The 24,505-nt window shown below is 38.3% G+C and overlaps 1 protein-coding gene across 1 annotated transcript; it reads right to left on the bottom strand.

The window, feature by feature from the left end:
* Positions 1 to 1,169: 1,169 nt before the first annotated feature.
* On the bottom strand, positions 1,170 to 22,614 carry Vsp37A (Vacuolar protein sorting 37A). The gene is made up of 6 exons (XM_083120052.1): positions 22,369 to 22,614; positions 16,229 to 16,418; positions 13,300 to 13,573; positions 12,206 to 12,357; positions 4,141 to 4,260; positions 1,170 to 1,295 (listed from the first exon to the last, which is right to left on the bottom strand). Exons 1-6 carry the CDS (start codon positions 22,455 to 22,457, stop codon positions 1,221 to 1,223), a joined length of 900 nt encoding a protein of 299 aa, XP_082976178.1. The 5' UTR covers positions 22,458 to 22,614; the 3' UTR covers positions 1,170 to 1,220.
* Positions 22,615 to 24,505: the final 1,891 nt, after the last annotated feature.

Raw genomic sequence — 24,505 nt, 5'->3', positions numbered from 1 at the left:
GGTACTCTGGATGAAGGAAAAGATAAGGAGAAAGAAAATAATAATTAAAATGTATTACTGGCCAAATAATGTTATATATATATATGGAGTGTGTAAATGCCTTAATGGAAGAAATCTTGTACTGCTAACTGCTAATTTGAGGGTCCTGAATTTGCCTCATATAAATGTTTTGTTAGTCACGGAAAAAGTATATATTTTGAAGTTTTTTAGAAAAAGTAAATGAAGAATGAGGAAAACCATGGATAAAGGTTTGAAGGCCATTTTCCATGATTTTTCACTTTGTAATGTAATGTTCTGCAACACCAAGGAAAGCAGTGCCATTCTGGCGGAATTCGAGAATGCACCTCCCGTCACATGGGATGCGTATCAGCGGTATTTGTTGGGCAAGAAATAATAGAAAAAACTTCCTGAGCACTGCAAATCCATAACGTAATTTTGATCTCGATGTCTACTATTACAGAATAAATATGGTGGTTAAAGAATGAAAGCTTTGGGATGCTAAAAACAGTGGAGGGAAAGGGGGATTTGTTATGGGTTGGTGACTCATTGCATACACAAGTGATATTCTTCTCCTCTTAGTCCACATAGCAACAGGTGATTCACTGAATAGGTATGATGTCATTCACTCTTGATCAGCATAACAATAGCTTTACGACCTACAACTAAGAAAGCCATTTCTTGAAACTGGATTATATTGAGCATTATATACGAAATATAATTGTTTGTTACTTTTCCCCATCAAAAACCAGGGTGTGCATTATACATGCGTAAATATGGTAATGTAATTTAAATTTTTAAAGTCCTTCAGCTAAATGTCTTTTTCATAGCTATAAACCCTGCAATGAAGGGGAAAACTGTTGGATATTTTCTCTTAATCTTACGTAGTAATATAAATCAAGTTTCAAGTCACTGATGTAGAAGGCATGGATAGCTCTAGAAATTTTGTGACACATTCTATTGTGCTGGTCTTGAAATCCATGCCTTAAGTCATTCACAATTAAAATCTATTTGTAAGCAACAATAGGAGAGGAAGATCACATTGGAACGACAAACTAACGTGATGGAATGACAGAAGCTCTTATGAAGGATATGGAAAAAAAGGGGAAAAAAATATTGTTGCTCTTGGAAACATATTTGCAGTAACGTACAATATTAAAAAATGCTCTATCTTGAAAATAAATTAGTTTATTTCTGAAAATGAACAAAAAATAAGGAATTCTTCAGTAACCTGCTTTCTCCCTTTGTGTTAACTGGACACTGAGCCTTTCTTCCTTAAATTTCCGGGCATGACTTAGCTGAAAGTACAATAAATAAATAAATATACTGTAAAGAATAATAGAACACAAAAGGGTATACTAGTGGAACAATCAACTGCTTAATAAAGTAGTAAAATCTTCCAACCTTGGAGATTTATTCAAATTTCAGATTAAGCATTCCTTACAATTTTAATATAAGCAAATCTGACTGCACCTAGACATCTAGTACTACAAGCACTTTGAAGACCTCAGTATAAAATTGAATTTGGGTTTCATTGTTGAAACATAAATGTAGTATAACAAGTTGAAGTTCTTACTGATTGTCTACGTAAATGAAACCCTTATGTATGATAATTCTTACTGTACTTTCTTTGGTTTTTTATTTGTTGACATTTCTACACTACCAACAAGTGCCTTCCTCACATCTCTGGTTCAGTTTTTGATTGAAACAGGAAATGTGAGACTGCATACGGCATTGTTCATTTTTGGGGATTTTGATAATTCTGAGGTACATTTTATTCAAATTTAGTCATGAAGTGATGCATAAAAAAGTAAAGAGTGCAAACTTAACTTATAAATATGGAATTTTGTGTTCATTTACTGACATAATAATAAATAATAACAACTTATGGCTCTACAGCCCGTAAGGGGCTTGGCCTATCTCCCGACTGCCAGTCTCCCTCCCACAATCCCACCTAGAGGTGTGGAGATCCTCAACGAGTAATGGGGTGACGTGGGGTCAGCATGTCGAACCCTCAGTCGCTATAGAAGATATCCATGACCGGTTTACTCTACTCACTCGTAGTTCCCCAATTTCCTCACAATGGTTGCCAAACATCCTATACACAGGCTGAGAACCAAGAGACAACCCAGGTGGACTCGAACTCATGCTGTCCCGCAGTCGGAGCCCAAAGCACAGTGCCTTAGACAGCATGGCCACTGAGGAAGACTTACTGACACAATACTTTCTCGAATTATTTCAGAAGAAAATTGTTATCTACTGGTGTAGTACATGCCACAATCTAACATGTTGTTTTAAGGCCATTTTATGCACATATAGGCTAATCGAGACTTGAGCTACAAATTAAATTGGGATCTAAATCACTATGTGCCTCCACCAGATATCGAACTCAGGACCACTTTGTTATAAGCTAATAATGTAGTTTTAATTGTAACTTTAATGATTTTTAGCACTCAACACTCAAGATCTACATTTATCTAAAGCTTTGTAATATTTGAGCAAACAACATTCAGTGTGCTTTGAGAAAGAAAACATGTAGTTTTTTTTTATATAGAGAACTTTAAGTATATTTTTAATTCATCCTGGCAGAAAGTGGAAAATACTTTCAAGCATTTTTTTTCACTGCTTGTTGTTAAGTTACTCAAATTTAATGTCTCTGTCTGAAAAAAATATTCTGGGAGGAAGTTCCATGTAAGTAGTTTAGGCAGTTAGGTTCTGAGTGTCTCTCTAAATATCATCAATGCTTCCTATTATATATAATGTGAAAGCGATTTCGGCTAAGATTGAGTGACAAGTGGTCAGCTGATATGGAAATGATAATAAAAATCGAATTGTACAGTTCAATTGTACAACAAACATACCTCTTTCAGAATACAATCAATCTAACCCCTATTAACTATACGTATTTCTCAATGCTCCAAAAACTTCTGATGTTGACTTAAAAACATTTAGTCTGGACAATGGGAACCAATAGACATTTCCAGCTGGGTTGGGTTGGGGGAAAATTCTGGAAATTACAAGGAAGGGGTCACGTGTACCAGACCATTTGTGCATGTTTGGCCAGTTATGTTTGATGTTGTTTCTACTTATATGCTTTGCAATACCATACCACAAAAAGTTGCTGGGCACCAGGTCAAGACTGTTGGGGGATATGGGGTGCAGCAACATCCAACAGAAGTAGCTAGGAAGGTTCTGGCCCTTAAAGAAGTGTTGAGCCACAGTTTTATTTCCTACTGTCTAATACATACTGATGCATGCTATATATATTACGAGGGCTATTTTTTTTTCAACCTCCAATGGCACCGCCAGGTGGGCCGTGAATCGCTAGGAAGCGGGGCGTCACGCAGCGTGATTGGCATTTCCCCTGCCACTACCACCACCACTGCCAAGGCCAACGCTTCAGTTGAAGCTGAACGATGGGCACGTAGAGATGTCTGCTACAATTGACTCTCCCGCCAAGTGCAAGGTGTGTTACTGTTTGACTTTATGGAGCTGGCGACCACAATCAATGAGGCTGCATACTGTGAGACATTGCGCAGACTATACAGAGCCATCCAGAACAAACTGAGAGGCATGCTGTCTTCAGGCATTGTCTTGCTTCATGACAATTCCTGACATGTTGCTGTGTCAACCCAAGACCTTCTTCAACGATTCCACTGGGAAGTGTTCGTTCACCCCTGGCACCGTGACTTCCACCTTTTCCCGGCGATGAAGAAGTGGTTGGGAGGACAGCGCTTCCACACCAATGAGGAGCTTCGGGACACAGTGCAGACCTGGCTCAACAGACAGGCAGCACCTTTTTTTGCAGAGGGTATTGGAAAGCTAGTGCATCGGTACGATAAATGTCTGAATTCTCTTTGGGCTTACTTGAAAAGTAGATGATACATGTACGTAACATTTGTCAATAAACCCATTTTGCTATTCACTGTGGTTTTGATTTCATGCCCTATCGGAGGTTTAAAAAAAAATAGCCCTCACTATCTTTATATTTCTAGTTTCTTTAAAATGGCACATACGTACTCTGAAATGTTGCTGAATTATGTTTCTTGAATTTGTAGAAACTGTACTTTAATACAAAGAAAAGATATGCTGTGTAAAGCTGAGGACAATAATATCAAAATGAAATGTAGAGAATTTTCTTACCATTCTTTTCTGAACGTATCTCGCAAGAAATTGGTCAACATTTATCTCTTCATTGAGGAACATTTCAGCTATTTTCTCACTCTCTTCATCACTTTGATGCTGAGCCTCCCTCAAGCATTCCTGGAAACATTCCAAGTCAATAAAATTATTTCAACGTACACACCTATTATCATAGGGCATTACATATATCACTGCAACATTTCACTGGTAAAATTTCCGATCCAATATGTCGATAAATAGCCTGTAATTAAGTTTAAAAAATTGCCATTTTTGTCATTATTTTTTATGGATATAAACAGAATTCATGTGCCATGGGTTTGTAAAGTTAAAGTCTAAATACGAAGTTTTGTGTTCAAAGGCTAGAGGTATTTAAGACAAGTAATTACATACATCAATTAAGGAGCATTTTTAGTTTTATATCAGATTGGTAGAATATCAATTATTAGTTAATTATACATCCATACTTTATTGGCATCAGCAAAAAAATTCAAATCATCCATCCCTAAATTATAATATTTATAAAAATAACTATTTTTTTTTTTCAAAAACAGGATTTCCATGGAACCCCCCCCCCCCTTTTATACCAATTAAAGTAGGCTGAGAAGACAAGTGAAAAATATACTAGGATTAATGACTAAATTTTATATTAACCTCTTGACTACCACTACATACGTAGCTGGTACTATTGGCAGCAAAGGAAATATTCTTGCATGGTAATGGCTACGAAAACGTACGAATGACTCTGGTTGGGAAGGACCGAAGTCTACGTGTTGCTGTGACGTCATTTGAGCACGACTATCGCAAGCAATGAGCAAAGCATGCTCGTTATGCCATCTGTTGCTAAAAACATGTAAGCATGCTATTGAGGAGAGCTGTGTGTTTTTGTTTTGTTGCATATTTTGTAAAACAAAAGCAGCAAAATATGGAGGAGGAGGATAGTAGTTCGTCGGATTATGTCCTAGAAAAAAATTAGAGTGACTGTAGTGAGTCTGAATATTCAGATATATCCCATGTGGAACACAAGGCAAAGTCTGTCGGAGATTGGATATACGTGAGAATCCATGTTATAAGTTTGAAAATGAATATGATTTTTATCCTGCCCAGTGGTGCAACTACAGGTGTGTGTTGGGGGGGGGGGGGAGATGGAAGTCAATTCTAGGGGGGCAAACGTTGATGGCCAAGGGCACCTGCAGGGGGGCACAGAGGAGCAATTGGCCCCCTCCATTTCAAATTTTATGCAAATAAAAATACATTTCGTTAAATTTCCTTCCTCGCTTCGCTCACAATGCCTCCTCCTTCTCTCAGTGTTCTCAAGTTCAGAGCTGTAACTATGGGGTGGAGGAGTTGGCAAAAGGGGCTGAATGATCTAAATGAAAAAAAGCTGTAAAAGAAAGAATGCCTTGGCACCCCGTGATATTATTTGCACCATATTAGGGGCAAATGGGGGGGAGGGGGCACCTGCAGAGGAGCACAGAGGAGCAATTGCCCACCTTGATTTAAAATTTTATGCAAATGGAAATACATTTCGTAAAATTTTGTTGCTCGCTTCACTCGCAATCACTGCTTTTCTGTCTCAAGTTCAGAGCGGAGCGGCAGGAGTCAGCCATGAACGCCGAGTGATCTAAATTAAAAAAAAAATGTAAAAAAGAGAATGCCATGGCACCCTATTAAATCAATATTGTTGTCAGTTGCAAAAATTGGATCTAAAAATTTGTCATTATTGTTGGTACGTTTTTCCTGGTACTTCCCTTCCCCCCAGACAAAAATTTGTGGTTGCGCCTCTGATCCTGCCGTCGTGGCTGAAGAACTGTCAACCCCTGGCAAGTGTTTGAAGCATTTTTTTTCACATGTTGTAAAATTTTTGTGTGCATGCATCTTGTGAGGTGCACGAAATTTCCTGACACAAATATCCTAGGAATTGCAGAATTATTAGTTAATTCTATGCCAATCTGACAAAATTTGATTTTGTAACAAGAGCTATCCTAATACAGTGAATTTTACATTTTCCCGCTTTAGACATTTTACTTTTCCTTGTCCCATTAAGGCGAAGAGGGACAATTATGCACCAGTTGCACATTTATTTTAATATCGTCGGATTGGGCACTGCTATTTAAAAAAGGGATTAGTATGCACGAGTGTGAATTTCTCTCCATGTTGCAAGTGGAAATTGTTTTTCAAGTTGATTAGTAAGCTAGACACGATGTTTGAAAAATAAGATAAATAAGTATTTACAGAATCCCATGTATTCCTTATGGGAAATGAACTTCAAGTTACGGCTAATCAAATGGGAGTTTCGACTTTTCCTACTACTAAGACGTGTCCTTTTTCCATCCATGTAATTTCCTACGTCATTGGATGTTTGATATTCCCGAGAGAACGAATAAAATAATGGTACCATCAGCCTAATGCATTTCTCCTTGCCTCCTATGGCCATCCTGGCAGTGTTGCCAAACCTGATGTGCATAAATGAGCTAAATTTCACCACTAATAGAGCTAAAGATGACTTGCAACGAAGGCTGCATAAAGTGCCTCCTAGGGTAATTTTAGGTGTCAGAAAAAGGGGGGGGGGGGTGCTGTGAGTGAAGGCAGTTTAAGTTTCACTGTCTAGATTTGGCAGCATCACCCATCTCAATAATCCACTGATGCTCATATGAAATTGAAAGTAAAGGATTCCCAGATAACAATATTGTCATCTTCAACTTGGCCATGGCGCTATATAAAAGTAGCTGGGGAGGTAAGAGGGAGTGGGTGACCCAGCGAATATAACAATATCACGTCACGTGCAAAATGTACAGTCATGGCAAAAGTTGTTCTTTGTGGGTCGGAGCCAGTGGTGGCATCATAGTGGGGCGGGGGGGGGGGGGGGGGGGGGGGGGTGCCACAGTTCACAGCCAAACTAGTGCATGAAAGAGCCAGCAAAAAAAGAGCAAAGTTGGCAACAGTGATCGGCAACTGCCGCAGCGAGAAAGACCTAGGGGAAATTGTCTCTCTTTCCCTTAAATCAGAATGTTAGAAAATTTTAATGCATTATACAGGGTGGCTCCCAAGAACCTAACAATTTTCAAAATGTTATGACACTAAGAAATGCAATCAAAATACACTATAACACACTATTGTTACATTACAATAGGGAACAACTGTGTATCATTTATGGCACATCCACTCATTTTTCAAATTCCCTTCATTGAGGGCTCCTTATCATAGTCTGCCACACTTTCTCAATTTTTGGTTGGTAGAGGACCTGCAGGGTTCACTTTCACTGCAGAAGCAATGGATCTAAAGTTCGTGACCCACAACTTTTATCACATTCTGGATAGGAACCACTCTGTGCTAACAACTCTGTCACAGAGTTCAGCATGATTGATTGATTTGGAGTTTTTTTAAGTCCACCTTATGCACAGTAAGGCTAATCGGGACTGGACCTACAGTTTAAAGTGGGATCTGAACCACTATGAGCCTCCATCGGTTATTGAACCCAGGACCCCTTCATTACAAGGTGACGACACTACTACTGTGCCATCGGGGAGGCCCTAGAGTTCGACATGGAACAAAAAAAAAGATCCGATGTATTAGATGCTACCACAGCACTGTGTAATGAAGGAAAATGCTCGAGATGATTCGGGATACTGGGTTTCCTATTGATAGACCATTACTTTGCTGATAAATTTTGCCATCAAATATGAAGTAATTGTAATCGTCTATCAATGGGAAACCCAGTATCTTGAATCATCTCGAGCATTTTCCTTCATTACATAGAATCTCCAATTGTTAATCAGATATGTGCGGATATCACACTCTACATCAGATATGTAGATGATGTGCTAATTATTGCTAAAAATGAGAACAACATCATGGACATATTTAAATTGTTAAATGAATCACATCCTCGCATAAAATTCACTTGTGAACCCATGAATAACAATGTAATTTCTTTTCTTGATCTGAAAATTAAGACAACTGACACAACAATTGAAACATCAGACCATAGGGAAAAAAACTAGCAGGGAAGAAATACATCCATACCAATTCAGAACATTCTCATATAGCAATGGATAACATATTTTTAATTTTTTTCCTGAGAGCACAAAGACTATGTTCTAACAACAAGGATATCAAAAATTAAGAAGAAAGGCTTTTTAATATAGCAAAAGAAAATTGCTTTCACACTAACAGAATAAACCAAATCAAAAAAACAACTTGCAAGAAAACTAAACGAAAAGAGAAATATGGAAAAAGATGAGAAATCTGTTAAAAAGAAATTTGTTTGCATTCCATTCCACAAGGGATTCTCACATAAGATTTGATTTCAAAATTGTCTTTAGATCATCAAGAAGTTTGGAATGTACATTTAATGAATACAAAATGAGAAAAACTCTACCAGATGTGGAAACCACAGGAATATATAATATAAGTTGTTCATGTTCAAAGGATTATGTAGGACAAACAGCAAGGAAAATGGCAACAAGATGGCACCAACCATCTTAACCCAAGAACAGGGGGTAACGCCTGTAACGACCATGCTAGGTCGCCATTTAATTATTATTAGACATTGAGTGGTCGCTATATTCTTTTTAATCGGATGAAAGAGTTAAGCGGAATGTCCCTGCGAGGCGTACGCTTTTAGTTTAAATGTTTTCTGTAAACGTTTAACGGTTCCACCTCTACGTTTACTAGCTTCACTCATTATTAGACCCTGCGTGGTCGCTATATTCTTTTTAATGTTATTAATTATTGTCATTTACATTGTTCAACGTGTTGTTTAGAATAGCAGAGTCCTGCGAGGCTCATTATTAATTGTATTGTCTGAATGCACACAGTTTTAGTTTATATTGTCATGTGCATCTAGTGATTTTCCCACTAGTAATTTCTCAATGTCAAAACCTTGATATTCCTCAGTACGAAGTTTGCAATGTGTAAAAAAATGAGTTAGCAACGCGTACTTGTAGTTAAAATTTCCACCACCCATGCGCCACCGCGACTATAAAACCCAGCACAGCGAGGCCGGAGCTCAGTTGGCTGCCGGATGTCAACTGGCAAACATCTTGGGAAAAACCGGCCATCCAGCCAGAAGCCTAGCAGCCATCCCAGAAGGAAGGAAGGAAGGAGGAAGAAAGAAGAAGAAGAGCCTAGCAGCAACCTAACTACCCGGTCTAGGTGGCAGGTTCTACCTGCCTGGCTTGACTAGGAGCACCTAGACCTCCTTCCTAACCTGCCGCCCTTGTACAGGAGACACCGGTCGGCTTGCCGATTCCTAGCTAACGCCGGGGTGTCGCGGCATCCTTTAATCCTTTACCCAGCGCCCGCTTGTCGGAGGTGCCGGCTGGCTACGGCCAGTTCCCAGCTGTGGTTGGGGGTACCGTGCACATACTACTTTCTCTTACAGGGGAGCCCGTGACGTCAGCTGCGAACAGCGCCCTAAATAAAATTAGGTCCCTATACTCCCCCTGGCACCTCACTGCGAGGAATAAATTGAATGGTCCCTTCCCCCCTTTTTGACTCCAGAAGTGGTGAATGCACGTGTATGGTAAATGTAAATGCACTTAAGTGATAAAGGTTAAAGACTAGTGTGCTAACCGACTTTCTTACAATAAGTTTATAATAAACACACACACATATATATATAAAGCTGTTGTTCACGTTTTACCCAGCAAGCCCTGAGATATCTAGAATCTGTGTTCAACGACTGGTAAGCAGTTAACATTTATGGGTAGACTTTTGCCGTCCTCCTACTTGAAGTGTTTAGAGTGTGGTAATTGTGTGTAGGTGGGACGTTGCAAGAGTTTTTGGCGCCATAACGTGGGGCCCGACAGAACTGTGCAATTAGTGAAGTCAACCGAACCGTGCATTAAAAGGACTGTCCAGTGAAAGTGAAAGTGTGGACTGTATTAAACATGGACCAAGAATTTACTGGTATGAACCTGAGAAGTAGAGGGAGGAAGACCATGGATTCAGAGTCTGGATATGGTTGCTGTGAAGAACTGGGAGAAGAGGCAGCACATTTCCAGTGTTGCCAGTGCCAGCGCCAAATTCACTGGAGCTGTGATGGAAAAGATGTGGCTACCTTCCCCGCTGTAGGAGTTAAATGCCAGACATGTGAATCTGCTCCGCAGACTCAAGAAGGAGAGACTTGAAGAAGAAATACGCAGAGAGAAAGAAAGACTTGAAGAAGAAGAGCGCAGAAAGAAAGAGAAACAGGACGAAGATAAATTGCGCAAAAGAGAGGCAGTTCAGGCTGAAAAGCTGAGAAAAAAGGAACTGATAGAACTTAGATCCCTAATAGAGTTTCATGAAGAGAAAAGGGAGCTTGAGAAATGAGAGATTGAAGAGAAAAGGGAGCTTGAGAAACGAGAGATTGAAGAGAAAAGGGAGCTTGAGAAACGAGAGATTGAAGAGAAAAGAGAGCTAGAGAAACGAGAAATTGAAGAGAAGAGAGAGCTAGAAAGAAGAGAAATTGAGGAGAAAAGGGAAAGAGACTTTGAAACTCTCCGAGCTTCAATTGAGAGCCTAGAGGAAATAAGAAAGAAAGAAAAAGAGGAAGAAGAAGCCAAAAGACGAAGAGAAAAAGAGGAAGAAGAAGCCAAAAGACAAAGAGAAAAAGAGGAAGAAGAAGCCAGAAGACGAAGAGAAAAAGAGGAAGAAGAAGCCAGAAGACGAAGAGAAAAAGAGGAAGAAGATGCCAGAAGACAAAGAGAAAAAGAGGAAGAAGAGAACCGTAGGAATGAACTGCAAGCCCTCTTTGCCCAGCAGAGGACTGACATAGAAGGTCTTAAGACCGGAGTAGAAAGTATTCAAATTACTTCTCAGCAAGATATAGTAAAGGTTGAGGAAAGATTAAAAGGGGTACTTCAGGAAAAACTGGAACCATTATCTCAGTGGCGCGGACAAGTAGAGATTACAGTGGAGTCCATTGAGAAAGATGTCCAAAATTTGGGAGAGAAGACTGAATCCATCGAGAAAGTCGTGCAGGAACAGAAGGAAGTGATGGAGTCAATAACCGCAACTCTGCGGAAGGACGTAGAGCAGGCAGCTGAAGAGAAGGTGAATTCTCTTAGGGTAGAGACAAGGAAGCTTGAAGTATCTCTGCGAAGAGAAATGCAAGATCAGACAGGCACATTTGTCCAGAGGGTAAGCGAACTACAGGTTCAGTTCCAAAGATTGAATGTTCAGCCAGAACCCACTCCAGATGTTCATTCCAGCCCTTTTACTCCGGATAGAGATCTGAATCCGGATGCTACTCCTTATGAGCCGCCCAGGTTAGCTGAGAAACCTCTATTCGCTGCCAACAGAATGAAGGCTGATGGAAGAAAGAGGCCGCGATACGATGATACTTCAGATGGATCGCCAGAAGGCCAGATTTTAAGATGCCTAGAATGGCGGATATCGCCCACATTCCTAAATTTAAAGGCGACATTGAAGCTCCTAGACCTCCTTCCTAACCTGCCGCCCTTGTACAGGAGACACCGGTCGGCTTGCCGATTCCTAGCTAACGCCGGGGGTGTCGCAGCATCCTTTAATCCTTTACCCAGCGCCCGCTTGTCGGAGGTGCCGGCTGGCTACGGCCAGTTCCCAGCTGTGGTTGGGGGTACCGCGCACATACTACTTTCTCTTACAGGGGAGCCCGTGACGTCAGCAGCGAACAGCGCCCTAAATAAAATTAGGTCCCTATACACCCCCTGGCACCTCACTGCGAGGAATAAATTGAATGGTCCCTTCCCCCCTTTTTGACTCCAGAAGTGGTGAATGCACGTGTATGGTAAATGTAAATGCACTTAAGTGATAAAGGTTAAAGACTAGTGTGCTAACAGACTTTCTTACGATAAGTTTATAATAAACACACATATATATATATAAAGCTGTTGTTCACGTTTTACCCAGCAAGCCCTGAGATATCTAGAATCTGTGTTCAACGACTGGTAAGCAGTTAGCATTTATGGGTAGACTTTTGCCGTCCTCCTAATTGAAGTGTTTAGAGTGTGGTAATTGTGTGTAGGTGGGACGTTGCACGCCACATTTAATAACTATTATAATTTTAAATTCTCACAATGCACAATAACTTTTCACTTACCTTGATGTTCTTGGGTGAATATTTGTCTGTTACACTTTGATGCTGGTACGTCAAATCTTCAAAAGTGGTCTTACAACTAGTAAATGACTCAATTTTCTCTATAGTTCCTTGCTGAGCTTTCTCTAGAAGGGGTTGTTTGGCCAAATTCTCCGCTGAAAAAAAACAAGAAAGTTAAAATACATGAGATATGCAAGCTGTCAAGCGGTGAAATGTTGTCATGGAAGGAAATACTGCATCTGTAAATGTAACATGCAAGTTTTTATTATTCTGAATACATATTTTTTTCGAGCAATCTGAATTTAACTTCTCCCCTAATTTACTTATTCACAAGTTCATGAGTTAGGGGGTAATTTACTTCTATATATGTACCTTCAGGGGCTATTGCTATGAGTTCATTAGAAAACACACTGAAATTCATGACTTACACCCTACTGTGAAAAACAAACTTGCATTGTGTAGTCTCCTGAATTTTACCATCGTCTGACTTGACTTGCATATTGGGCACCTGTCAACTTGACTGGGCAGCATTATCAATACACTATCAGAGAGGGCCGTGTATAAGCAGCATATGTGCATAGTTGTGTAAATCATGTTTTACAGGAATTATTTTTTAAAATCTTTTGTACCACCCCTGTCACCTAGGCCTCACATTTATCAATTCACAGCCAATCACATAATATACTAATCCAATATATTAATATGTCACACGTCATAAAACTTATGTATGTACTTGCAAAGTAATTTAAATTGTTATACCAGAGAATTATGAGTTTTGACTTTTGCTTTAAGTACACTTTTATGCACAGATAGGCTAATCGAGACTGGACCTCCAGCTTAAAATGGGATCTGAACCACTATGTTCCTCCAATCATTACAAGGCAACACTGTTACCACTATGCCATCAGGGAGGACCACAGAAGAATGAGGCCACGTGAAAATGTCTGCTTGCTAGTTAATGAAACAAGTGCTTGTACAGCCACTTCATGTTAAGCAGTGCTTAAGAACTGAATGATTTCCAGGTATTAACATGACCTTGGAAACACTGCATTGATGTAAAAAAAATATATACATTATAAACAATAAATTGAACTTACTAGCTAATGCTTCATTCTTTGCCATCATTTCTTCTATTAAGTTATCCAGCTGTTTTGTATCTTCTAAACTTTGAATAAATTCATACTGATAATCTTCATCTTCATTTAACTTTTCTAAATCTTCAACACTCCAGTTTTTCAATTCAGGAAACTTCAATGGAACTTCTGTTGAAACTGAGTATGGCAAATATGAAAACAACAATGGAGGACAACTCTTCTCAAGCTCTCGTATAACTGCCTGAACTACACGTCCCAACTCTAGGTATTGAGAAAACTGCAAAGAATGTAAAGTGTCTATTAATCTTTGTTTCCAGAACAGGCAAATTTACATATTTCTCACTTGGTTCTATGAATCAAAAATAGTTATTTCATCACAAAAGTAACAAAGTTGCAGTTACTCATTTGAGAAAAAACTTAGTGTTAGTTATCATTACTTTTAAAAGTAGCATGCACCAATGCTGCCAGATGGGAGAAAATAGAACTACTGCTGCCAGGAGAACTAAGCAGTGATGCACGAAGTCCTTCAAAAATAATCGGGAAAAAACAATCCAAATCACAACACAGAAACACGAAACTTTACTTATGCAATATTAAAACTGCATTTACTGGATCCATCATGAATAACTAAGTCACTTTTACAATTACTTTATTCTATTATTTATTTATTTATTTATTTATTATATGAGATTATTCTATGAGATGAAAATGAAGGACAATGAATGCTAGTGTGTTGCAAGATGTGTAATGATCGGATTGATCATTACTGGATTTTGTAGTATTGTATTAATTAATTGCTGGCCAGCTACAAGGTAAAGAGTTAATTAATATGTTTCCGTGTGTGTACTTTTATATGTTAATGCATGTATGTATATGTGCTTTTTACTGGATACTAGATTCCCCTGTTCGTAGTTTCCCAGTTGGGGTAATGTCTTTTAAAAGACCGTTGCTGTGGAATTTTGTAGTGCTAAGGGGTGAATGTCCACGGACTCCCACTCCAACTATAAAAAAGGCCAAAATCAATTTTTTTTACCACTTTCACGACGACGAGGAACCTTTCCTCTAGAGTTTAGTCCAGTTATGGTGGCTAGACTGATGACAGAGAAATGAATGTAACATTTGGCTATCTTCAAGTTTAGTCCACTTGTAGTGGCTAAACTGATGATGGAAAATATATGTAGCATTTGCAGGAACGTATCTAGAAATATGTTTCGGGGGGGGGGGGGGGGGGGTCCAAACTAAGTGTATCAGGAATAATAATAATGTTTAAATTAAAATAATGCTAATTACAATACATAAATTAATATTATATTATTATTACACGAATAGGTAAAAATACTGTATAAGAATAGAGATATAACAGCGTATATTCATTACGTAGCTTACCTGTAGTTAAGATCAGAATAATTTACATAAAACAAGTGCCCTGACAATGAAATTAATGTCAAATAGATGAATAATTGAATACTTATCGAATAAGGATGTTACATGTAGTTGGAGAAAAGTAACTTTCTGATTAATATTTTGTGCATATTTTTTTGTAATGTCATTCAAAGCCGCATGATCCCAATATAATCCTTGCCTTCTAAAAACTTCTGAGGAAATTAAACACCATCGATTATGCAACAAATGCTAATATTTTCATACTTAAGTTTAGTACTTGGCAAGTCCTTTGAGGGGTCCGGACCCCTGGACCCCCCCCTCCCTAAATATGTCCTTCCTTTCCCAATATAATCCTTGTCTTTCAATAAGTTTAGAGGAAATTATACAACAAATGCTGAACAAGTATATTTTCATTTAATTTTTGTACTTATTAAGTCTTTTGGGTGAGGAGGGGTGGGGTCCAGACCCCCTAAATAAATCCTTCCTGTTCTTCAAAGCCGTATGATCCCAATACATACAACAAATGCTAAACAAATATATTTTTCACTATTTAATTTTAGTACTTCTTGATAAGTCTTTCGGGAAGGGGGACCCCCCTTAAATACATCCTTGAGCATTTGGTAAAGCCAACCCCTGTTTGAAATCCCCAAGTTTTCCCATTAGTAACAATTTACATTTGTAAGATATTGCCGAGTCGCATCATAATGCTTGGCGGGCTGAAGAAGGATGCTGCATAAGGAAAAGCAAACTGGTCGGAATATCAATAAGTCTAGGATAGGCCACAGAGATAGTTAGGTTAAGTCTGTGTTGGTGAAAGTACCAATGGTTAGGGCATAGGTACGCTTTTGTTGAATAAGGAAATTAGTTGATTTGGTCAATGCACAATGTATATAAAAACAGCGTATAATAAACCATATGTAATCCTACAAGATAATGTTCTGATTTGACGAATTAACTCTAGAGCTATAGTACTGTTTTTTACCAGCTGTTTATTCACTCTCTGTGCATGTGCAACGAACCTAGGGACAGAAATATAAATTTTATGTGTAACCCCCCTTTCGTACTTCCGGCGTTACTATAATCTACTTGCGAGACACCCAGGGAGAGGTATGTAAGGAGAGAGATTAGAAAGGATTAAAGAAAGGAAGTAATCCAGGGGCAGATAGAAAGCAGGGAAACGGAGGCTGATTTCACACATTTAGCTGAAACAAAAACCGCACATTAAGAAATCACTAGCTCTTATCCATAAAAATAACCATACAACATAGATGAGAATTATAAGTTTTGACACATCAACGTAAACTAAAATCAACATTTTACACAAACGTCAAATGAAATTTTCATGTATTAGTTACTTTGAAAGCAAAACATTTATCAACATATAGTCTCAGTGTTCCTTCATCAATTTTATCCTCTTCATCACAATTAGCCTCAAGGGGTACAAAAGTGACACAAATAACAAAAAATACAACACAGACCATTTGAGAGGGGCTTAACCATTTCAGCCACAATTTATAGGTATAACAGCAGTACAATAAACAAAACTTACATTAACAAGTCCTGGTGCACCTGCGATCACACCCTCCTCGTTAACCCAATGATGGCCAACAGGCTGAGATAACTTCATGATGGGTTTCTCCATGGGGAACTGTGGTGGTAATGTTATTAGGAGAGCTAGGTTCTGACCTCCACAAATGAACCCAACATGGTATTCCACTCCTTCTTGAACTTCGACAACACTGAAAAGGCAAAAAATTATGCTAGTTTTAATGTTTATCCAAATATGGCATGAGACCTCTAAGATGACCAAGACAAGGGTAGAAGGTCAATGTTGAGATGGACCTGAACAAAAGTGGAAAGGATGTTCAAGATTGGTTTAATTATGTCCAGGAAATAAACTTCTGTTTCCGCATCAATAAATATAAAGCTTTAGAAATGCCAGGAGATACTTAGACATGAACATTTTGAATGAAATATGAAATAACATGCTGTAATCTTCATTTTTCTGAAAAATGTGAGGTACATTTCTCAACATATATTGTCATAAAATGATGCAAAATAAACTCATAAACATTAAATTGAGAGTTTACTTACTAACACAACACTTTCTGAAATGTGAATTATTCTGTGAGTTGTGCAAATTACAGAACATTGATTGATTATGCTGTCAATATTTGAGAAGCAAAAAAGGAATAAACTTAATACTCTGATAACTACATAAATGTGCTATTAGAAAGGAAATATTTATTTTGTGTAATGGCACAATCCACGAAAACAGGGACATAACATTAAAATTTTAAAAGTTGCCAAAAAAATCTGTAAAAAATTTGACAATAGTTCAAAGTCTGGATTTTTACACCCAGATGGCAGATCTGTACAGAGTGGCAATTTAATGCACTTTTTAGCCACTAGAGACAGAGTAGTGAACAGGTGCCATGTGGTTCTGATTTTCTTCCAAAAAAGGACCTGCTGTTCTGCTGTGTAAGATAAGATTTTCAAGGTTTTCTGCGTTTGTATAGTTTGTGTAAATGATAAGCAGCTAATTGTCTGTAAAAATTGTTTTGCTGTGGCATGTTATTTACTGAATACACAAGGTTAAATATAGCATGTCCATTTTGTTCCGTTGCTCACAGGTATCGCACTAAAGTTTATGCTGCTTGAAAATGCTAGGTGCTATTCAGTAAATATTAATGGTTCACTTTAATCATAAAGATGTACACTTGGGAAAAATTGATTAGCAATTATAAGCATTGCTTATGCTAGTAATATTGCATAATCTTCTGGTCCCGTTGCTCACATTATGTCCTGTTACTCACTATTGTCAATTTCCTAATTTTTCTTTATTTTCACAGGGTGTTTTCAAACATGCCTTTAACTGCTGCTGAAAGACAAAGAGGTCGAATAGAGAAGTTGAAGAAAGATGGGAAATACGAAGATTTCCTTAAGAAAAAAGCAGAAACTCAAAGACAGCACCGTGAGAAAGCAAAAAAGATAGGCTACATTCAAAGTAATCGTGTCAAAGAAAGAGAAAGGAAGCAGAGATACAGACAGAAAATAAGTGAAGGAAAACTAATTACACCAGGCATACCCTCTCCATCTGCAACAGCATATAAAAGCAATTCATCCCTTGGCAAAGATTATCAACGAGCAAGACGGAACTTACCGAAAAGCCCTTCCAAAAAGAAAGCAGTTGTGCGTCGTCTGGCAATGGAGGTTAACTTTCCTGTGTCCTCAAAAAGTGTACCTTCTAATAGTTCAGAATGTGGTTTGAGTGAAAAAACCAAAAAGTTAGTTCGTGATTTTTATGTTAAAGATGAATTCAGCCGGTAATCTCCATGTCGTCGTGATTTCATCTATATGGATGGCAAGATAGAAGATGGAATACGAGCCCGGCATTTGTTGCTGACAACTGATGAACTCTTTGAAGAATTCAAGAAGGAACACCAAACTGCTGTGATCGGAAGAACCTAAATTTTTTAATTTCGTCCGAAGCATGTGAAGCTCTCCAGTGCACATGTATTTACCATGAGAATTTCATTCTTGCTGTTAAGAAGCTTCATGGAAAATGGCCAGAATTTCCACAATACACCAGGGATTTCATACTGAATAATGTTCTGTGTAAAGATACAACAAACCAATGTTGGATGCAGAAATGTCAGTGCAGGAAGAGTATTTCAAGAGCAGTATAAGGTAGATACCTTATTGAATGAAAACTGTAGCTGGTTGAAGTGGGAGGTAACAGCTGATGGTCGAATGGTGAAATCTACTGTTGAGGGAACAACTCATTAGCTCTACAACTACATAGTTTCCCTGTTCCCCGATTTTGTACATCATGTATTTATAAAGCATCAACAGCTTCTGGCTTATGAACAAGATAAAACTGAGTCTACAAGAGAAGATGCATCCTTAGCTACCATTCAGATGGATTTCTCAGAAAACAATACGTGCCTTCAACAGGATGAAATTCAGTCAGCTCATTGGAAGCAAAATCAAATTACCATCTTCACAGTTTGTGTATGGCATCGAGTTCAGCGCAGTTACGTCATTGTTTCTGATGACTTGGAGCATACAAGTTTTCAGTTACAGTGTTTACAAATTACATAATACAGTTGCTGCCTGCAACTGTACGAGAAGTTCACTTCTGGACTGACGGGCCCAGCAGTCAGTTCAACAACAGGTATATTGCTAAATTTATGCAACTACTGGAGAAAAGCCATGATATGAAAATAGTGTGGAACTACTTCACCGTGTCCCATGGCAAGGGGCCGGTTGATGGAGTAGGTGGTGCTCTCAAAAAACTAGTTTTTAATGTAGTTCGTAGACGTACGTGCAATGTTGTAACTGTAGATGATTTCGTAGCTGCTGCAAACAGTGGTCCTTCGTGCATTAAAGTTGTTAAGATAAAGAAAGAAGAAATCACTCAACAAGTATCGCTTACAGCTTTAAACCAAGTTTTTGAGTCTGCTCCACAGATAAAGGGAATAAAATCTCAACATTGTATTTACTACGATAATGATGGTGCTGTTTGCTTAAAAGAGTATAAGTTTTGCGATTCATCAGCTCAGAAATGTCACAATAATGCTCTTGAAGTTATTGTGTCTGATCCCACACCGGCTGAAATTAATTATGCTATTGGTCAGTGTACTGCGTGTACTGGGAAGAGAATGTATATTGGTTCATTGGCCAAATTACTGCCATTGCTGAAGAAGAAATCCAGTGCACGTTCATCCACCAGACTTCACCTGAACTGAACTCATTTAAAGTTACTAATGATACATCATGGGTTAGAAAGCAATGTGTAATGCTACCTGTTGATCCACCATGTCCTATGTCAACAACCAGATGCAACTTCTTAAAACTGAGTCAAAAAGATTTTGAACAAGTTCAGAAATCTTACACAGAGAACTATTGTTAATATGGTAAACTGTAGGCCTACTTTATAATCTACAATGTCTCTTTTCTGAATTGTAGGCCTAACACTTTGTAATTTTAGTTCAGTTCGTTCAGTTTTGTTAACAAAAAAGGAACAGTAAGGAGTTAAATACAGGTCAGTTTGCTTTCTTATTTTGAAATGTCCCGTTACTCACTATTTGTTGTCCGTTGCTCACAGGAATAAATAATTAATTATGGCAACCCTAACATATGATGAACATTGTAAAACTTTATGAATGTTGTAAATACTGTTACAAATCAGTTGTGAAGTAGAAAATAACATACCTATCTTCAATGAGGAGAAAAAATAGTATTACCTACTGCAAACAGTATGGAGTGTCCTTGTTCTGTCCCGTTACTCACTAAGTTTGAAATCTAATTTAAAATAGTAAAAGATGAAGCTAGAGTAATAAAATGTTACAAGTATATAGATAGTACACTACTCTACTGGATCATAATCTCTGCAAGCAAATATCGGTTTCAATTTTAAAATTACAATACAACAAAGTAACTATTGCCTGTTAGTTGTCCCATTCCTCACACGTGGATTGAAGCATAGTTTTTAAATCAAATTTAGGATTATATTCACCATTTTAACACCAAAATGGCAATGTAGTGATGTGGCAATGTAGCGAAGCTACAAAATTCTTGTAGTTGTAGCGAAAATTTCGCTACATCTACATTTTTCTTGGAATTTTGAGGTAAATTTTGAATGTGGCAACAGTGTGAAAGAAAAATTCGACATTAACTCTTACTATTGCAGGAGGTTCATAAAGACAAAGTCAATTACGTGGCAATATGGACAATCTAGATTATAAATATCTTCATATCGCAGATTACAGATACGCATGTAATGTATTTCAATAGTATAGAATAATTTCAATATCCAGATAACTGAATATAGTCTGGCTAACAGCTATGTTTTCTTTTCAACTGCATCGTTAATTTGGAGAGAAAGATGCCTCGTTTGCGCCACCCCCTGGAACAAATTCTGTGGATATCCATGGTGTAATAAACAGCAAAATGTTATTAAAAATGTAAAACACAACTTGCAGTGCATAAACGAGTGATCCCTTTTCCACTACAATGATAAAGTAATAGAGCTAGCAATCAATGACTCAGTATGTTAACAGCATTGATCATTGTTAGTACATAGGTTCTCACCAGCAATAAATTATTGTCACAAGAACAACAGACATACACTTTCTGGAATTACAATTATTATGTAATATTTAATATTATTTACATAATATTTGTTCACAAATTTACAATATGTTGAGAACGCTCGGGTTTACACATCAGTTTCCTCATTCTTTTGTGATACTGTAAAAAGTACGTACAAGTTATTGACTTTTCTGCAGAAATTATATTTTTCTTTAGTTAATATATAGTTTCCAAATGTATGTATTTCTCCTACTTTTACGTCGCTTTTATGTAACTTTTGATAATCATGACAATGAGGATAAATGGTTCATTTAGTAATCCTCTTATTTCATAATCACTTTCTGCCACTTTTGGCTAATTGTGAGAATGAGGAAAAATTATGAGTTATGAGCAGCATGGGGAATGGAGAAGCAGGAGGTTCCCATTCTCAAAAGTAGGAGTCTTCCTAGTTTTTTTCTTGAGTCCAGTTTATGCACAGATAAACTAGTCGAGACTGGATCCGAACCACTATGCGCCTCCGTCGGATATCGAACCTGGGGCCCTTTGATTAGCAACAAGGTGACAAATTTCTACTGTCTCTTCAGGGAAGCATTTCCAACGGGAAAGCTTACGTAAAGCATCGCTCTACCTGTTTTTCATTTATACTATAGGAACAGGTAAGGGTCTAGTTTACGTCCTTTTCCTAAGGAATACGTGTCATATATCGTTGGAAAGGTTATTTTATAAGGAATTCAACAAAGTAAATCCCAAGGCGAGGAAAAATTTCCTGGAGGAGAAAATCGAGAAAAACCGATGTTGTCCGGATATGCGTGATTGAACATACTGAGGACATTTGAGGATGAAGCACATATTTAGGGGTGAAATGAGTGCTAATGGAACCTAACCTAACAGGCCTAACCTAACCTCACAGGCATATCTCGTTCCCGTGAATGGTTAGTGACAGAAAGTGTAAAAAGAAAAACTTACTTACCCTACGGATGCCGGAGCACCAGATGTCTGCTAGCACGGTTTTGTAAACGGGCAAGGAGTGTGCAAGAAAGACGTAAACTAGACTCTAGCCTAGGAACATTCCCCAGCTATTCGCAAGGTTAGAGCAAACGTCTAACAAATTAGGAGAACCTAACCTAACCTTGACATGCATAAATTGGGGCTATACATGACATGGTTCGTGGGGATTTTTTGGTTGAGAAGGTTGGAAACACTGCATACCCACTGATGATCTACGACGCTAGTCAAACTGTTTCGCCATATTGTGTGTTTCGCAAGCGAAAAAAGGAAGAACAATAATTACTCCAAAAACCGAAATGCCACCTTCAAGAATCCTTAGAAATGCAGAATACGTAAGTATCAATGTGAAAAATAAGAAAATAAGGGAATTAGAGACGTTTGGTGGTTACTGAAATTTTACCAAAGAAAATTTAACTAGTTTTCTGGAAAATTGGAGGGCGTGTGTTAGCGAACTGTGAATAAATCACTCACTGCCTTTACCACAGACAAGTTATGCAAACGACACAAGTCGAAACTAAAGTCTCTACCACAAAAAGGAATGTACATATACAATTTAACAAAATAAAACAATGTTTATTTTCGTACTTATCGTTAAAAATTTTCAAAGAGTTTATTTGTTTCTGTCTCTGCTCCACAAGGTTACATGAATCACTTGGAAAAATTCTTGAAACCATCTCTGAACCCTCTAAGAACTAGATTTTATACTTTTCGATTCCAGCCATTAACATTGAAAAACATGTTTACGTCGAATCGTCCTATAGTCGTTTAAATTTTACACATTTCTGTCACATTGTTCACTTCATCAGCTGTGAGGGAGAGAGAAAATGAAAATACGAAAGTGATAGGCGGAAATGGCGCAAATAATCTGTGCGTACAGTCGCCAACAAAGATTTGTATAGACCCTGTTAAAAATGTAAACATAAACATTGGTGAGGTCTTGCCTGGTCCCTCCGGAACTTCCGGTTTAGGCCAGTCCCCGTTGTTGCCAGTGCAGATTCACCGGCATTCAAAGTAAGAAATGAGTGCTTGTTTTCATCAGTTGTGCGACGATAGTCAAGAAAGGTATTTGTTAAAGTTCTACTATGAAGGAGTGGACGTCTAGAATCCGTCTGATGATCAACTGCAAAGCAGATTATTAAAATATGACGTGTCTTTGTGGCCGCCAGTTGTATAGCATGCACAAGTATCTCATGTACACGCACGGCGAACTCAAAACGTACGAAAGTTTAGATATACTCAATTATTTTGTAAATGGAAAAGTGAAGGAAAGATGTGAAATGTTATGCTAGTATGTGCTTTCAACGTCGCCTTTCCGCCTGAGGGATTTAGGGAAAATCTATGATATGGCATAGAATAGTTAGCCTAACTATTCTATGAATATGGCATGCCACTTTCACTTGCACGAATTTACTTCAAAGAACAAGGGAGTTTTCAGACTGAAGCGACAAGCGATATCGGGATTTCGCACAGAAGCATTCGATCTAAAGCAAACAATTCACCAGTCACACTTGCAAAAATAACAGGCCGGGGCAACAAAATGCACGGTATTGATAAAACGGCCCATTCCGAGCGACAAGCGACACCTGAAATTTGTCGTGTCTCTTTAATTCGGAAGGTGTTGTTTATTTTTTTAATGTTGGTTTCGAAGAGACGCGTATTGCTGCAGTCTGAAAGCTTCCTTTCGAACCAATTCAATACGAGAAAATGCACGTGTCGCTTGGACTGGACTGTTGTTTCCTCAGTACCATGCATCGTGTCGCCAAGGTCTGTTGTACTCGTATGCAAGGAGAATTTTTTCCTTTAGGAGTAAAGGGGCTGTTGCTTGTCGGTTCGGTGTGTAATCTCCGTGCCACTTAAAAGTGAATCCTCAGTGATCACTTACATTTTTCGAACCGAAGCGACACGACAAGCTGCACATGTTGTTCAAATTTCCAATGGCGTGTATTGTGCCGCCTGAGACTTGATTCCCCATGAGTGGTAAATGCTTATTTATAGACTAAATGGGCCTGTGTAGCTTGTCACTTCGGTACGAACCACTGCTGTCGCTTGTCGCTTCGGTTTGAAACCTCATTAAGAGGCGTGCTTTTCACCACAACACAATACGTAGATAATCCATCAACATGTCTGTAACAAAATGCAAGTCGTACAAATCCTTTCCGGGTACCAATCCTTTCTTCGTTCTGCTTGTATCAATAGGTTTCGTCTCTACGTCCTTGGGAAACCTACGAAGTGATACTTGACTCAATAAATTTGTTCCCGATCGAACTATGCAACCCTATGCTACACAACTGACACCCTATTTCCTTGTAAAATAATCTCCACTTTGCCCTTTCGTATTAATGTCCATAGCACCGTAAGCGTAACCGGATGTTCGAGGGGGACCAGACGAGTGCGCATGCTCCTCAGTAGCTCCGCCTTTAACACCGTCTATAACTACGTACAGCTGCTGTATCTAGACGAGTGTCTGATTTTGAATGGAAAAAATGTATTCGACATTTTCATTGACAGGAAATTTACATTTCACGCTGATGTAATATGAGGTAGGTTGCTGGACAGTTAGTTTGATGCACCTTTGAGAATGACTGTACAAGAATGCTCGTTGCCATAGCAACCTTCGTCAGTTACGTTCGTGGTAATCTGTGTGCCAACTGCGTAATATTTTTTAACAAAGATATTTCTAATTTTTTGTTTCTATTCTATCCAGTCTCTATCGGAACTTAAC

Source organism: Lepisma saccharinum, chromosome 3 (genome assembly GCF_977018435.1).
Source record: "Lepisma saccharinum chromosome 3, izLepSacc3.1, whole genome shotgun sequence".
Classification (NCBI taxonomy): Eukaryota; Metazoa; Arthropoda; class Insecta; order Zygentoma; family Lepismatidae; genus Lepisma; species Lepisma saccharinum.
This window is presented reverse-complemented; position numbering and strand designations above follow the sequence as displayed.

Bases quoted from the DNA above. Each gene is read 5' to 3' on its own strand.
- Vsp37A (XM_083120052.1), bottom strand. From the start codon at position 22,457: ATGGTTTCAAGAATTTTTCCAAGTGATTCATGTAACCTTGTGGAGCAG. The intron at 16,419-22,368 runs GTACGAAAATAA...TTGCCTTTTCAG, and splicing joins TTGAAAATTTTTAACGATAA to TGTTGTCGAAGTTCAAGAAG. The intron at 4,261-12,205 runs GTAAGTGAAAAG...GAATGTTTCCAG, and splicing joins ATTCACCCAAGAACATCAAG to GAATGCTTGAGGGAGGCTCA.